Source organism: Nannospalax galili, unplaced genomic scaffold (genome assembly GCF_000622305.1).
Source record: "Nannospalax galili isolate Female #2095 unplaced genomic scaffold, S.galili_v1.0 scaffold487, whole genome shotgun sequence".
Classification (NCBI taxonomy): domain Eukaryota; kingdom Metazoa; phylum Chordata; class Mammalia; order Rodentia; family Spalacidae; genus Nannospalax; species Nannospalax galili.
Window position 1 is genome coordinate 757,302 of NW_008357047.1, and position 17,847 is coordinate 775,148.

The window sequence follows — 17,847 nt, forward strand, 5'->3', positions numbered from 1 at the left end:
TAGAAATTATTAACATGTTCAGTAAAGTGGCAGGTTACAAAATTAACCTACAAAAGTCTGTAGTCTTTCTATATACCAATGACAAGCAATCAGGAAAAAAAGCATTCAAAGAAATCCTCCCATTCACAAAAGCAGCTCCAAAATCTAGGGATAAACCTAACCAAAGACATTAAATAGCTCTACAGTGAAAAAATTAAATCTTTAAGGAAAGAGATTGAGGAAGACATCAGAAGATGAAAGGACCTCCCATGCTCATGGATTAGAAGAATTAATATTGTAAAAATGACCATCCTACCAAAGGTCATTTATAGATTAAATGCACTATCAATCAAAATCCCCATGACATTTTTCACAGAATAGGAAAAAAAATCCTAAGAGTCATATGGAAGCACAAAAGACATTGGATAGCCAAAACAACCCTGAGCACTAAGTGCAATCCCTGGGGGCTGGGGGTATTACTATACCAGATTTTAATCTCTATAGAGCTATAGTCATAAAAACAATACGGTACCGGCACAAAAATGACCCATAGATCAATGGAACAAAATTGATGACCCAAATATGAGTAAAGGCAATTTCAGCAACCTGATATTTGACAAAGGGGCCAGGAATATTCACTGGAGGAACGACAGCATGTTCAGAAAATGGTGCTGGCAAAACTGGATCTCCACTGGTAGAAGAATGAAACTAAACCCCTATCTTTCACCCTGAACAAAAGTCCATTCCAAATGGATCAAAGACCTCAATGTAAAGCCTGAAACTCTGAAACTATTAGAAGAAAACATTGGGGAAAACCTACAAGATATAGGTGTAGGAAAGGTTTTTCTAAACCAGACATCAATTGCTCAGGAAACAAGGGCAAGAATTAACAAATGGGACATCATTAAACTAAAAAGCTTCTCTATATCAAAGGAGGCAACTAGGGAAGTGAACAGAAAACCCACAGAATGGGAGAAAATCTTCACCAGTGACACATCTGACAGAGGTTTAATATCCAGTATATATAATGAACTCAAAAAAACAGAGATCAAGACAAGAAGTAACCCAATAAAAAGGTGCTAAGGAGCTGAACAGAGAGTTTTCAAAAGAAGTTAAGATGGCTATGAGACATCTTAAAATATGTTCAACATCACTAATTAGGTAAATGCAAATTAAAACCACTTTAAGATTTCATCTGACCCCAGTCAGACTGGCTAAGATCAAGAGAGCAAATGATATCAAATGTTGGAGAGGATGTGGGGAAAGGGGAACACTCATCCACTGCTGGTGGGGCTGCAAACTGGTTCAACCCCTATGTAAAGCAGTGTGGAGAACTCTTAAAAAACTACAAATAAACCTACCATTTGATGCAGTTATACCACTCCTTGGCATATACCCAAAGAACTCATCCTATTGCAGAGACACTTGTACATCCATGTTTGTTGCTGCTCTTTTCACAGTTGTTAAGAGATGGAAACAACCTAAGTGTCCCTCAATTGACGAGTGGATTATGAAAATGTGGTTCATTTATACAATGGAGTTTTACTCAGCAGTAAAGAAAGATGAAATCATGAAATTTGCAGGTAAATGGATGGAAGTAGAAACAGTCATACTAAGTGAAGTAACACAGACTCAGAAAAAGAATCAACATTATGTTCTCTCTCATATGTGGATCCTAGAACCAGACTCTGATAAATGAGTATGCAACCAGACATAACTACAGGAACCAGGATAATGGAAAGGAAACAGGGAGGTAAAGGAAAAGAAAGAACCTGAAAGAGAAGAACAGTAGGAAACAGGCCTTAATAAGGGAGATATGGATAAAAATTGGGTTAGTTTAAGGGAGGGGGAGGGAAGGGTATATAAGGAACCTAGGGGATAAAGGGAAAGAAGGAGATCAAGAGAGGTAGGATCATAGGAAAAGGGTATTAGTAAGGGAGAGAGAGGGCAAATGGGGGCACCTTATGTGGGAAAACTTGATGGAGGGGTAAGACAATGCCAGAGATAAATAATGCCTAGCTAGTTTTAAAAACCAGAAGGAACCATATTACTCCTACAACCTACTGACAAATTATACATAGCAGATCAAGAAATATATGTCTAGGTAAGTTTTATCTGAGAACAACAGGTCTTTGCCCAAGATTTATCTACTTGACACACAGTAATTAAAAGTACCAGACTGGTGGAACAACCTTCTTGGATGTTTAAGAGACATAGTTTGAGGCCTATTATAATTTGGTTAGAGGGACATAAAGGACACTTTTTACTCCTTGCCCTCCTAGGAGGAGGATCAACACAGAGGAATCATTTCCTCCATGCTTCCAAGTGAAGCCAACCATGGTTTAGCAGGACCTTTGACCTATCTTCACATAGTCAGAACTGGTTAAGAAAAATAAAAAAGGAGCCAGGAGCTTTTCCCAAGCCTGTGTGACCCCTGAGGAACAGATCCTCAAAAGACCTTAAGAGTTAAAATAAATTGGTTTATCTGGGTCAACTGTGTGGCGTTAAATACTCAAAAGGAAAGTATAACCAAAGATTAAAGGGGTCAATATAAATTCTTAAGCGTCCATATGAAATGCTAATGGCCACATACCAAGCAACAATGCCATATAGGAGATACCTTCTTTTGAGTTGTTGGCTAGGGTGACCAAAGGGGCTCCCAGATAGTAACCCAGCACAGAACTGGGAAAATGAACTGCAGTCCCCATTTTTATCTAAAGGGGTATTGACAACTGCTTGCTGCTAGATGAGGAACAGCTGACCCTCCTAAAACAAAGACCTCTAGATAGGCACACTAGATTCACCAGAAGGGCAAGTAATGGGGAATGGCTCGGGGTGGGGGGTGGGGCAACAACACAGCAGACAGTAGCAGGGATATCAGAGTATAAGGACTCTAGTGGGGGGAGGGAGGCTATGGGAGGGTGCCATCTGGGAAGTGGGTGTATAGTTGAATAAGATGGTTTGGGATGTTCTGTGTGATACACAAACACACAGACACACACACACACACACACACACACACACAAATCAACAAATTTTAAAAATGTATTACATTTGAGGAGGAAGCATGGAAATTTACATCATGCTAATTTGTAGAGGTGATAAATATTACCATTGAAATCTACCGGATGACTTTATAGAGATACACAGGTCCCAAGGACCCAACTGCAACCGATTATGTCTAGTAATAATCAGATACACACAGAGTAGAGATTCATGTGCCAACATCTCAGTGTTAGTAGCAAAAACAATGAGTCTTTCTGCAAGGAACAATATATTCTAAAATGAAATGGAGATCATTTTTAAAGGTTAAAACTTCATTTAATTTTATGTCCTCTAGGGTTTATTCTGAGTACCATATTATATAACTACAATAATTGAACTGTAAACCTAAAAAGTTACAGCCAATTTTGAAAGAGATGCATCTTAGCTCTGGAGTGTGTTACTGAATATGTTAAAGCTGTAATGAAATGCTTCTTCAAATCATATTTTTAAAAATCTATGTCAAAAAATATTTTATTTTATTATTTTTATTTTATGTGTATACTTGTATTGCCTGCATGTAAGTAAGTGCACCCATGTCGTGCAATGCCCGCAGAGGACAGAAGAGGCTCTTGGATCCCCTGGAACTGGAGTTATGGACAGTTGTTAGCTGCCATGTGGGCGCTTCCCTTGAAACTCCTGTGACGTAATACAGTGTTGCTGTTTCAAGCCTTCAACTAGCTGTTCCTTTGTGTCTCTAGAAAACGAATCACTCACTAGCCACATAGCTGAGAGAGTGTATCCCACTGGGAACTAGAAATCTCTAGTAGAAATGAGTAGAATGGTTAACAGGCCTGTAACTTACTATTTTTATTTTGGGGAATTTCATACATGTATTGTCTTTGTATAATTTCCATCCCTACTAGTACCTCACCGACTTCTCCCATGTTCACCTACTTTGTCTCAATATCCTGTCCTCTTCTTTGGTTATTTCTGCTCCATATAAATACATTTATAAATATATACTTGTATGTATATGGAGAAACTGATCGCACCTCCCCCCAGGCATCCATTGATTGCAACTCCTCATCTTGAGATGGGACCCTGTGACATTTCCCCTGTCCACTTTGGCATGACAACTGGTTTTGTCATTATGCAGATCTCATTAGACTACCACAGTGTGAAGATTTCATTGGCACAGCATCCCTACCATGTCTAGAATGCCTTATCTAGGGGCAGGTATCTTGTCCCTCTGGCTCCGACACTCCCCCCTTCCATTATGTTCCCTGAGCCTTAGGTAGAAGTTTGCATTACAGAAGTGTCACTTAATGCTAGGCATCTCACAGTCATATATCATCTGCATTTGACCAGTTGTGGAACTTTGTAATAGTGTCCATCTGTTGCAAAAAGAAGCTCCTTTAATAAATGGTGAGAGTGTCTATAAATGTAAGTGTAGTTATCTAGAACATAGTAAGAATTTATGTTGGCCTAGGAAAGTAACAGAAGTAAGCTATTCTTTAGGGTCTATGACTGCTCCAGCCATGTGTATTTAGCTATGTGTATAGTACCATACATGATTTCCCTCTCACTGAATGGGCCTTAAGTTCAATTAGACAGCTTTTGATTGCCCCCAAGATAAAAGTGCCACAACTGCACCAATACAGATAGCTTGTTGGTTTTAAATGAAGCATATATTTGCACATATGAAGATATCGATCAATGAGCAAATTATAGACAATGAAAAAGTAGAAACAGGCTTGACTGATGACACAGCTGCAGACAAGGGCGATGTTTATGGAACACCTGCCTACCACTGGCAGGAACTGCAGCACGAAGTGCCAAGAACAGCTATCTGCTCATAGAACTATTTTCTCTTTTCCTGATGTGACGCATCTGGGAAGTAATGAGCTATGAAATTTCAAATCCTTCCTTCTCATCAGCACAGTAGTGTGAAATTCTAACAACTTACATATGCCCGTTCTATATTTTGCACTGATTTATCAGAAGTAAAATTTGGACCAAAATAAATTTTCACCAATATTAGTGAAGATCAGAGAAAATATTATTTGCATTGCCAAGATTCTTGTAGCAGTGTTTCTTTGATTTTTCTTTTTGGACAGTCAAATTTACTTTCAGTATCCACACTGAGGAATGGATCGCATAGATACAGGTTCATATGATAATCAGTTCTGATTCTGCAAATTTTCCAACACAAGAACAAAGATTACTTCATTTTCTAAATCTTAACCAAGACACCTAAAGTGTATGCTGACTTTTTTAGGGAGATATGTCCCCTAGTCGTCTGAAAGAACATTTTGGGAAACTTTGGTGTTCTAATCTCAAACAGGCTATAAATACTACAGTCTCTTATATGAAAGAATAAATTCCAAGATTCATATCAAATGTAACTCTAAAAGTGAATTAGCAGTTGGTTATATCTTTAAAAACTTTGGAAGTTGTTTGACTGTTAAAACATTTTTTCAAAAGGATATTACTCTTGATGCTTTCTTAAATTTATCATTTTTAATTGTTAAAAAAACTAGAAGTGATCAATTATACCCTTTGAGAAATGTTTTAATTGGAAGTATGATGAAGTTAGTGTTCAATTTGGTAGTGTTATATAACCCAAAATGGTGTAGAAAAAAATCATAAAATATATATTTCATACTCTCCACCTATAAAAGCATGGGGTTTATTTAAACAATTTTATCTGATTCATGATAAGAGTAAAGAAAAAATACTCTTCATGTCATCTAGAAATAACTTACAATTCTTCTTGAAGAATTTTATAAGATAAAATAAATAGTTTTCTGGGATTTGCTGTAGCTTCCTCATGATTTATTAGTTTTCTTTTAGTCACTGTGCTAGAGAGGAAGTCTCCTAATGGTGATGGTAAATCATTCGTACTCTATTTCGATGATACTGCCTCAGGATACTCTAGAGGTTGTTCAAATAGGCTTTCTCCACTGGAGTGATATCTGGTGGAAATGCTTGTGGACTTGCTGCAAAGGTTTTCCTCAAGCATTTTCAGCTCTTGGATATGAGTCACCTCATCTCATAGTTAACATTTTAGTAGAAGTCAGTCAGTAGTTATTGCTTTCAAAGTTATAAATGGAATATATCGGTATGTTTGAGCAAATTAATCAGAACCTGGTTTTATGGTGAATCAAATATAGTCCCTTAAAATTATCCTAAACAAATAATTTTGTAAGTCATGACCCATTAAAGATAATGCTTAATTCTAAAACAACTCAAGTATCCGTGTTCTGGCTGTATAGATGACTGTGTAACTAACTATAAGAGATGCCTATGTTGCTCCTACTACCCAGAAAATGGAAGAAAAAGCATCATAAGTGATGTGAGTAATAAAATAATTAAAAGAACACCTGGAAGATAACTTGGTATTCACAACTTAACATTTAACTTCTAAAACTTATTGTAATAAATAATCCAAGTTATTGCATAGTTTACCTCTTACATTCCACAGGTTTTCACTTCTAAATTAAGCTTTTTAATGTGCCGGGCATGGTGGTACACCCCTTTAATCCCAGCACCCCGAAGACAGAGACTGGTAGATCTCTATGAGATCAGGGCCAACCTTGTCTACATAGTGAGTGCCAGGCCAGCTGGGGCTACAAGGAGACCCTGTCTCAAAAAAAAAAAAAAAATTACAAGGATGAATCTTAAGTTTTATCTTAGGCAACATTTCTCAACTGAAACTCTGTTGATAAACAATAAACTTCCTAAATTCTTTATCAAGAACGGAGAAACAAAGATCCAAAAAAGAAAATAATTAATTACACTGACTAAATACATGTTTGGAGGAGAAAATGAGTGTAATACTAAAATTCTTGTCGCAGTGATTTTGAAACTATAACCAGATTTGTGGAAAATAAACTTATAATAAGTCAAAGAACTATAACATACAGCTATTATATTTAAATGTTGCTATAAGGCTTTTCTTTTTTTTGAAAGGGTATAAGAGACAGTTTATTCTGGTAATATGACTAAACATGGCCTGGGAACACAGATTCAGGTTACTCCAAATCCCATATTCCAATGTGGTAACAGTTTCATTAAGATTTTTTTTTATCGTAACAGAACAAAAGGTCATAAATCAAGATACTTTTCAAATACATTGTTGGAAACAGCAAGTAGGCAGATACAGCAAAAGAGAAATCTCAGCTATTGGCCTCAGATGCTATTTGATGGTACTCTTAGCCTCTTGATTGGTGGGAACTGTTTCTCTTGTTAATACATTTTCTTAGTTACAAGATGCCTATATCACATGACATGAATATCACGGTGATTTTTTTTCTTTTGCAAAAGGCATTGCTCTTATTCATTAGAATTGTGCAGTGCTTAAATTTCTGAAAATAATGCATAATCATGGGAAATTAGAAAAGTGCAGAAAAGCACAAGGAAGAATATATAAATCACTTACAATTCAGAAATAATCATTTTTACGATTATGGAGTAGTCATTAAGCGTGTGTGTGTGTGTGTGTGTGTGTGTGTGTGTGTGTGGTATGAGTGTGTGTGTGTGTGTAATGTTTGTGTGTATGTGTGGTGCATGTCTGTGGGGGGGTATGTATGTGGTGCACGTTGAGGCTAGAGACCAATAATCAGTATCAAGTGTCTTTCTCAGTTGCTGTCTACCTCACTTTTTGAGACAATCTTTCACTGAACCTAAAACTTGCCATTTCAACTTGGCTGTCTGGCCAGAGAACTCCAGGGGTTGGTCTCTTTCTGTCTCCCAGGTCTGGGCTTACAGAAGAATGCCAACATGCCAGGCTTTTTATGTGGGTGCTGGGGTTCCAGCTCAAGTTCTTATGCTCGCAAAGAAGCCATTTTATCCATGGAGCCATCTCCCCAGTCCTCCTCCCTTAAAAAAAAAAACTTTGTTGAGAATTTCATACGCACATATAAGGTGTTTTGACCAAATCCACGCTCACCCCCTTCTCTCCAACACCTCCTATATCTCCCCATCACTTTTTTCTTACAACTTCATGTACCCTTCCTTCCTTCCTTCCTTCCTTCCTTTCTTCCTTCCTTCCTTCTGTCCTTTCTAATGGGCCTTTTTGCTACTCTAACATTTCCCCCTCTGCAGAGGTAATCCTAAAATCTTATAGGGATTAGATAAGCACTCCCAAATACTTTTGACAGTTTTGGTCTTTGGAACAGAGCGTCTTCCTAAGAGGCCCAAGGACATTTTGACTTTTAGCCAAGAAACTGCCTACTTTTCTTCAGAGTCTTTTACCCTAACTGCCTATCCAATTCCTACCTCCTATTCTTATCACACCATCCTCTGAAAGGGTTGCCCAAATTGCTGATAGGGAATCAGGACGTAGACCTCTCTGGCTTCTTCCATGTGAACAGGGATGCAGGGTGAGGCGATTGGGGTACCCCTTCAGTGGGTCTGTCTAAAAGACTCCAAAACTGCACAACTCTTATCTGTAGGGAGAAAAGAAGGTCCTTAGGGGATGTAAGGGAGAAGTAAAGGCAAGAGTAATTAGCATTACGAGTTCTAGACAGGGAACCAGAAAAAAGTCAGAACAGGGCAGATTTCAAATGTTCATATCAGAGTCCACTGGGATTTCTTGATGAAAGTTTCCAAAAGCATCCCTCTATTGGGTTCTTCCTCATTTTTCTTTTGTCTGCTAAGGCTGGATTTGAGAGTGATGGACTCAGGATTTGTTTGCAAGCACTTTGATAGCTGTTGGGACTGGCTAGAATCAGTGTCAGTTCCCTCTCAAAGGCTTAGCACCATGGGGGGGCAGGATCCAGGTGCTCTCAGGCAATCCCCTGAGCTCTCAGCCCGTGCCAGAGGGAATCCAGAACAGGCACTCTGGTGGTCTGATCACTGTGATTTTTGAATTATGTACATTCAAGTATTTTTTTTCTTTCAGCCATAAATTTGCTGATGTCTTCCAGGTATTTCTAGTGGACGCTGTGACTTTGAATTTGACCTTTGTGCCTGGGAGCAGGATCAGGATGATGACTTTGACTGGATCCTGAAAGCTAGCAACATTCCAACTACAAGCACCGAGCCAGCTGTAGACCACACTTTGGGGAATTCATCTGGTCATTACATCCTTATAAAGAGCTTCTTCCCACAGCAGCCCATGAAAGTAGCCAGAATATCAAGCCCATTTATAAGCAGGAGAAGCAAAGACTGCAAGGTACAGAGGGGAAATTCGGGACAATTACAAACAATTGTTGATAAAGTCATGTAGAGAGCATAGGATGCCTGGGACCAGAGCACATGGGTATTTGAAGTTACTCATCATTATAAATTTGAAGGAGAAAAAAAAGAATAAATGAGGATTGTTAGATCTATTAGAAATTTTTCTCTAATGGATGAATTCTATGGATGCTATAATTCTAGAAACCATTGGAATAATCCCATGTGTAATTATTCATAATCTTGGATAATACAAAAGAAGCAAAATACTAGTTGTAGAGCTTACTGGACCTATAAGAATCTCACCAACAAAAAATTTAATGATAAGCAATATATAACTAATATTCCAAATTTTGAAGCGATTAAAGCTACAAAGGAGTTGAATCTGCTTAGAAAAGGACAGCGTGAAATTGGCATGTAAAAAGCATTCTTAGGCAAAAAGAAACATGATACTATGCTTAGCTTATGAAAAATTGAAGGAAATATCCATGTAGTTCTATATATGCAAAATGGTATGTGTGGGTTTTGAGTCTAAAAAGCCTCATTTAAAACCTACATACTTACAGAGTTTTCTTACTTTCCTTTATTTATTATTATCTTGGACATTTTGCTTATATTCTTTAAAGTTTTTGAGCCAACTAGGGGACTGAATATAACTAAATACAATTTACACTAACAATAATTTTTACTGTGTAAGCACAGTGACATCACAATGTTTCTTTCAATCCATTTGTGTCCTGTCACCTTTTCTATTATCTTTAACCAGAGATAATTGAATTGTTTTTCTTCAGTTGTAGTAGAAAGGAGGAGTTGACGGAAATTGGTGGAAGAAGGGATCAACTCCTTGAATAATGGAACTTTTCAGTAAAAATAAATCTCCTTACAAGAATTAATATTTAGCAGATTGCAGTTTCCTCATGTTGCCCTGGGAATAGATTATATTTTCATTAGGTATTTTCCCTGGATGCAGAGTTGAAGGTGTTAGTTCACATATGAACCCACTGGTCTGACTGAGAAAAGGTCTTAAGTAGAGATATGAGGTGCGTGCTTCAGAGCTGTTGTGCAAATCGGACAAAGGAGAACTTTGGACGGGCAATGTCTGTGGTGTCCAGACAGAACTGGACCACAGCTGAGCCTGGATTTCTGGGACTTTTGATGGTGTATAAAATCCTAGGTTCTTTCTATCCCTCTCTCAAATAACAGTACTTGTGAGGTTTCAACATTCCAGAGACCAAACATTACAGAGTCCCTGTTGGAAAAATTAAAGAGATCATTTTGTTAAGACAAACATTTGGAGATTTCATGAGCTGGAGAATCTGCATAGTCACTCACCAGGGCTATCCTCCACTAAGTCCGCACTTTTGAAGTAACCCACTGCATGTACTTTTTAGTCATATTTCTCACTTTTTAAACACGTTTTCTCTTTCTTGAGTATTGTAGGCCTGATTGGTAGAGTTCAATAACGTATTCTTATGTAAAGGTGCATACTATAATCACTTTTGCTCAGTCCCCTGCAAAACAAAAGCTTAACAAACTCTGAATTTTTGTTTCTGGCCTGTTTTTTTCTTTCTCCCTGAATTTTCTTTCATTTTCTCCCACTGTGTAACAATGACTAAAAATCTAGCAAACCCTATCTTTGACACAATGAAAAATTAATGTCTTATAATAGTTTTATTAATTTTTATTCAGGAAAAAAATCTCCTGAGTTACAGCCCTCTGTTGCCCATCTCTAGCATTTCAAGTAAAAATCGGTAATTATTCTTCTGCAGGGCTTGCTATAGGTAGTGGAGTCCTGCAGCTCTTGCAGATCTCAAATGTATTTCAGGTATACAAATGTGGTAGAATAAGCAAAAGAGTATTTTGTTATTTAAAATAAAAACAAACACCTATCTGTCCATAATGAATCCACTCTTCTGGTGACCTCTGTCCATTCATGAAAGCAAAGCCCTCATGGTCATCACTTTATAAAGTTCCCATCTCTTAGCACTCTTATACTGGAAGGTTAAATTGCTCACACAGGAATTTTAGAGAACACATTCAACCCACAGCCTTGAGGAATTTTCCTCTACAATTGTCATAAGCATAAGCTCATTCCACTTTTCCACTAAATTTCTACTCAGTCCTTACTATACTACTTTCTATGTATCTAATTCAAAGCTTCCCTGATGTCACTCAGTATTAGAGTGCTCAAAGAGAAATAAAATATGCAGTTCTGGTTTTTCTTCCAGGTCTGGTAATGAAAAAGAGGAGGTTGAAATATATTTTTAAACATAGAGGAAGTAACAATGCTCACCTAATTTCCTGTTCTTGCTGCAGATCATTTTTAACTGTCACATGTATGGAACTGGCCTTAGAGCCCTGTCCTTGCTCCAGGTTTCAGTTTCAAACCAAACAAAGGTCCTTTTTAATCTCACTGAAGAACAAGGCAATTTTTGGCAGAGAAAGGAAATATGGCTGTCTAGTGATGAGGACTTCCAACTCAAGTTTGAAGGCAGAGTTGGGAATGGTCACCATGGTAACTTCGCACTTGATGACATTGTGCTTACAAATGGCTGCCTGTCATCCCGTGGCTTGGGGAATCAAAAATTGGCTGTGCCTCTCCTAACAGGTATGTTTGCCTTCTGTGTATGTTTTTTTGCAGGGTGGAGGGTAGAAAGGAAGAAAATGAGAGGGATAGCATAAATCTCTAATAATTCATTGCTTCATAATGAAAAATAGTATTTTTGAAAATAAAATGTCTCTCAAGCCTTTACTCACAAAAACATCTTACAATTTTTCCTCTTTGTTATTTATATTAATCAGTTCCTAGGTTCTCATTCAGGCAGTTTTTTCTCAGGTAAGTAAAAGGAAAGAATTTGGTTTAGAATCAGGTTAGAATTTAAGCAAAGTATCTAAATTCTACTTTAACTGGACATTATTGTGTTTATACCCAGATACCCTTCCATTTACAAGGGTTTACCTTCTGAGAAGTCTACCAATAAGTTGAAAACAGCATGAGTAAATAACACATTTGTTACACCTAACCTGTTGAACATCACACTTTAACAACACTGTGCATTGCAGAGAATCAGGCACTTAGCCTTCTGGCTACATTGCTGACAGAACCAAGAGACTATTACCCTATGTGTTGCTGCCTCAGGTACAGAGCACAATCTGAAATTCTAGGTGTGGTTTTCACTGAATGCTTGCTGTAATCTCCCACCATAAATGAAAAAGAGTTCTTGAACAAATTGTGGACTATTTGTTTATACTTTCTAGAACAATGGATATGTCAATTTGAATGGTTGACTTTATATATTGAAATACTTTATGATTAAATATGTCTACACACTCTTTTCTCTTAAAATATTAAGTAATTTAAATCATTACTAGGAAATGTTGAGTCAGCAATTTTTCAACACCATGCACACAGTGACAATACTGTAAGAAGTGAAAAGAACAAATCCTACTAATATGTATATTAATACATATTGGAGGATTATTAATACATATGTATTAATAATTACATATTAATACATAGTAGAGGTATGACATAAAACTAGCAGTTTGGATTATGGAAATGATAAAAGAATATTTCCAAACTCTTACTGTACCGGGTATTAACACATAAACCACATATTTAGTATAGAAAATAAACAGGTTCTTCCTTTAGTATAGCTCTTGTAGGTAAGGAAAGCAAATGTCTTTTATGTCCTAGATGTTAACCTGCAGAATGGGAAAGGGAGCCCTGAAACTTTTGCTTTTATTTTTCTGTTCACTGAAAGTTTTTTATTTATTAGCATGTTCATTAATTGTTGAAAGACTTGCTGTTATGTAAGTGTTTCATGAATACATACTTAGATTATATTTACTTTGTTACTCTTTATTTTTCATGCACTTATTGATTTAGTGTGTCTATGTGTTTGTGCACTGATCTCCCATAGTATGAATGTGGAAGTCACAGGAAAGTGTGCAGAAGTTGTTTCTCTCCTTCTACCGTGTGAATCCTGGGACTTGAACTCAGGTCATCAGGGTTGGCAGCAAGTCCATTTACCCACTGACTCATCTCACTGGCCCTCTATTACTCTAATTCTCCTTTCCCTCTCCCTTTTCCACTTCCTCATTTCTCATAGTCCCTAAGTACTTCTCGATGTGTCCCCTTTGATTCCATATATCAGAGAAAATACATAGTACTTAGCTGTGTAAGTCTGACTTACTTCACATAATGTGGTGATCTCCATTTCCACCTGTTTTGTCGCAGTTGACATAATTTCAATCTTCTTTATGGCTGGGTAAAACTCGATTCTGTATATATACCATGTCTTCTGTATTCATTTATCCTTGATGGATACCTAGACTGATCGCATAACTAGGCTATTGTGCAGCAATAAATGTAAGCTTGCAGGTATCTGTGCAATAAACTGACTTTTATTCTTTTAGGAAAATGTGTAAACATGTTTATATGAATCATATGAAAGTTCTGGGGGAACCTCCATATTGATTTTCATAGCAGTTGGATCCATTTATATTCCTACCAGCAATGAATAAGTAATCCTTTCTTCCATGCCTCCTCACCAGCAATTGTTATTATTTGTTTCTTGCATAAAAGCCATTAACACTTTGATAAGATGGAACCTCAAAGTAGTTTTAAGTTAAATTTCCCTGATGGCCAAGATTTGAGCATTTCTGCTGAGCTGTGGCTATGGAAGGTCTTTCCTATCTTTCAGTATCTGCCACAATTTTTTTCCCAGTGCTTTATAGACTTGTATGTTGCATGATTTCCTACTTTGCTGCATTTCTAAAGGTGCTTACTGGTCTGAGGTTTTTGCTGAACATTTTCATTTGGTCTTTTAACTAGAAGAATATAACCTGCAAGTTCGGATAACTTGACTCCTTCCCTTGCTGTTTGTGTTTATTTCCAATTTTCTTGAGCAACAACTTTTCACTTTGAAATTTTCATGCAATGAATTCCGACAATATTCAAACCCCTCCTCCTCTCAGATCCACTCCCATCTCCCTGCCCCCTGCCATGTTATGTCCTTTATCTATTATTTTTAAGACCTATCAAGTCTAATTTGTGTTTCCCAAAAGCTATTGGGTATGGATCCATAGCTTGGAGCCTGGTCAACCTCCCCAGCATCTCATACCCTTAATGCAAAGGGTTTCTTCCTCTCCCTGAAGCTATAACTGCCAACAGTCCCTCATCTAGGGCTGGCACTGCTTGCCCCCCCATCCATGCAGGGCTTTTCTCTTACCTCTTACCTGTGCTTATGTAGGTCTTGTGCTCTCACATGTGCTGTGGATTCATATGTGTAATTTCCCTGTTTTTTTTTCTAGAAAATATAGTTTCTTGTATTCCTCAGCCACCTCTAGCTCTTACAGTCTTTCCAGCCTCTCTTCCACAATGATCCCGAAACTTGGGAGGAGAAAATGTGTCCCATTTAGGGCTGAGTACTCTGCGGTATCTTGATTTTTGTGAGTTGACCATCTGTAGGTTTTTGTGTTAACTGCCATGTGCTGCAAGAAGGAGCTTCTTGGGAGAGCTGGAAGATGCACTGCTCTATGGGTATAACGATAAGTCATTAGGAGTCAATTTAGTATTATGTCCACTTAGCAGGATAATAGTAGTAGGATCGTCCCTAAGACCAGTGACCTGTCTAGCCACAAGTTCTTGACCCTGATAGCAGTGCAATGTAGGGCCACCATCTCGTGAAGTGGACCTTAAATCCAATCATCTAAAAATTAATCTGTTGCATAAATATACTGTATTTTCATTATACATTCATCCTTTGATGGGTACGTAGTTTGTTTCATTCCTTGGCTACTGTGGATGGAGAAGCAATGAACATGGATGTGCCAGTGTCTCTATGCTAGAATATAGATTTTTTTTCAGTATATATTTTTATTGAAATTTTTGCATTTGATACAAAACATTTTAATCATCTTTATACCCCCTTGCCCATCTGTATCCCCATAAATCTCCCCCTCCCTGGATGTCATGTGTTTGCTCAAATGTGTTAAGGCCTATCTTGTCGTTTGTGTGCCCAGATGCCCACACTGAGGGACATAGATGTTTTATAGTGTCTGAAAAGTGGATACTGTGTACTCACAGAGCATCTTCATGAGCACTGTCTGCATCTCAGCTGAATTTCATAGACAGTGATGGTCGTGAGCTATGCCAGTGAGCAGCACTGGACACAAAGGCACATTACAGCGTATTCTTAATGATACGGTTCCTTAGTCTGGAAGCAGAAGGGGAAATCATCCTTGAATTACAGCTGTGTGGCTACTTAATTGGCAGCTCAGAAGTATACCCAGGCTCAAAGGTGAACGCAGAGGTGACACACTAGATATTAGCATTGTGCATGGCTGTTACTAACTCTGTGTTCTCTCAAGTATGGTCCTCACCTCTGAAACAGAAAATTCACATAGACCTTAGGTTCCAAATTGCTTCAGAATTAAAAGAGATAATTGCTTATGTAATTTTCCAAGGGTAATGTTTGGTATGTCATAGACATGTATTTAACGAAATATTACATTTTACATTAGCCTATGTTTTGGGCAACTTTGAGAATATTCTTTAGGTGGCACAGACTTGGCTTAGGCCACATTGTGTGCATCTCATTAAGAAAACATTTATGTTATTTTTTGGCAAAATTATTTTAATTGCAGAAAAATCACAGGCAAATTATTAGCATTATCTTGTATAACATATTAATGACTCAATCACACTGGTTATTAAAAACTTCCTATATTTGGTGTCAAAAACCAATATATGGGTATGTTTATATCTTTAATTTTTTAAAATTTTACTTTATTATGTATTTATTTAGTGTGTGTGTCTGTGTGTGTATGTATCACAGCATGTGTATAGGTAGCAAAGTGTGGTCACCGCCAGTGGCGGCTGCTCCTCCGTTCTCATGGGTGGCACTCCTTCATTCTCATGGGCTTCGAGGCTGGTCCTCTGCTCGCCCTGTGCTGAGGTTGCTCTTCTGCCTGCCCTGGGCTGAGGCCGCTCTTCTGCTCGCCTGGTGCTGAGGCATCTCTTCTGCTTGCCCTGTGCTGCCTCATGATATCTCTGCTTCTGCCCAGTCCCGGACCCCAGGGCTGGTGAGGAGACTGCGTCAGCGGAGCCGCATTCAGACACAGGAGACCAGGTTCAGTGACACAGGTCTGGTTTATTGCAGGACGTCACAAGCTTATATAGGGGTAGTGGTCCAATCACAGCACGGCAGGTAGGATACCTTATTAGCATAACAGTCTTAACGTCCTATCACAGAATAGCAGGTAGGTTGCCTCATTAGCATAATGGGTTTCAGATTACAGAGCCTGGATTCCTGGAAACCAGGTGACCCTGACTGTTGCAATATCTAAGTGTTGCAATTTTGGATTCCAAGGGTGGTGATTAGGGAGTGGCGAGCTCTAGGCATCAGTCTCACGATCTGCCAATGGGAGCAAATGTCACAAGGCGTTCCTTGTGGCTCCAGTGGTAGGGCCGTTGCCTCAGGCCTGCTGTATGACTGTCAATAAGACTTTCACCCTAGGCTCAAGCCTGTCTCCCACAGCACAGGACTATTGTAGAAGTCAGTTCTTTTCTTCTATCATGTGAGTTCAGTCAATTGAACTCAGACCATCAGACCTGGCAGCAAGTGTCTTAATCCAGTGAACCATCTCATAGCCCATCTTTGAAATGCTTAATGATTCTTTTTTTATATTTACTGCAAACACACTTCACCTGGAACTTTCACAGACTGAACTGGATAAATGGCATTCTGCTCCAGGGCCATCAAACATGTTGAGAAAGGACTCTATATTTCCAGACTTTTTTATCTATATTCATATTTACAGTGTCACAGCTCCCTCAAGAACAGCTTCAAAGAGAAAACCAAGAAGGAGGAAGAAAACATAAACATTTAGGGAACATGCACTTGGCCTGAATCTGGAATGGGGATTCGAATTCATCAAAACAGACCCAAAGTTTTATTAGTAAAAGTGATATTAAGTTATTATTGAGTCCCTTGAAGTCATATTTAAGAGGTTAATTCAATGATGAGTTTATTAATTGCTAAATTATGAAGGATAAAAATAGCTGTTTCATGAATCTAATAAGAAAAGGTAACCAGTTCCTCTTTGAAATGACCACAGGAAAATCCAGCCACTATTAGATTGTATCTTACTGACAGATATTTAATAAACCCTAAGTATAATGAAGATAGGGGCAAAATTTTGAGTGCATGTTTTTGTGTTTAAACACTATTCCTTCTTCCAAATAAAGTTCTATAATAAATCTATTTTAGAGTACAACATAGCAATCATCTTTTGATTTTAACTAAAACTGTATGCAAAGCCAATGTATGTAAATTGTGTATGTGACATGGGGAAAGGTGTATTTTGTCTTTTTTGTCTTTTTCATATCCATTGACAAGATCTTATTTTTTTCGTTCCATATATGATTATTTATATTAATTGATAGACAGAATGGTTGAGCTTTGACATAAACAATGAAATGAAATGTTGTATCTATCACTCATTTCCTTGAACTATGCTGTGCTGGATAGCTTTAGTGTCAACTTGACACACCTGGGTTGAGGGAGCCTCAATCGGGGAATTTCCTCTATTGGACTGGCCTGTGGCCATGTCTGAAGGGCATCTTCTTGATGAGTGATGTGGGAGGGCCCAGCCCACTGTGGGTGGTGCCACCCCTGGGCAGGTGGGCCTGTATTG

General features: G+C 38.0%; 1 protein-coding gene across 1 annotated transcript in view; it reads left to right on the forward strand.

The window, feature by feature from the left end:
- Malrd1 (MAM and LDL receptor class A domain containing 1) overlaps positions 1-17,847 on the forward strand; it is a 721,844-nt gene that overhangs the window by 337,488 nt on the left and 366,509 nt on the right. Inside the window, exons 24-25 of the mRNA XM_029557135.1 lie at positions 8,895-9,142; positions 11,461-11,752. Of these exons, the coding sequence (XP_029412995.1) occupies positions 8,895-9,142; positions 11,461-11,752 (540 nt within the window). The remainder of the gene's footprint in view (positions 1-8,894; positions 9,143-11,460; positions 11,753-17,847) is intronic.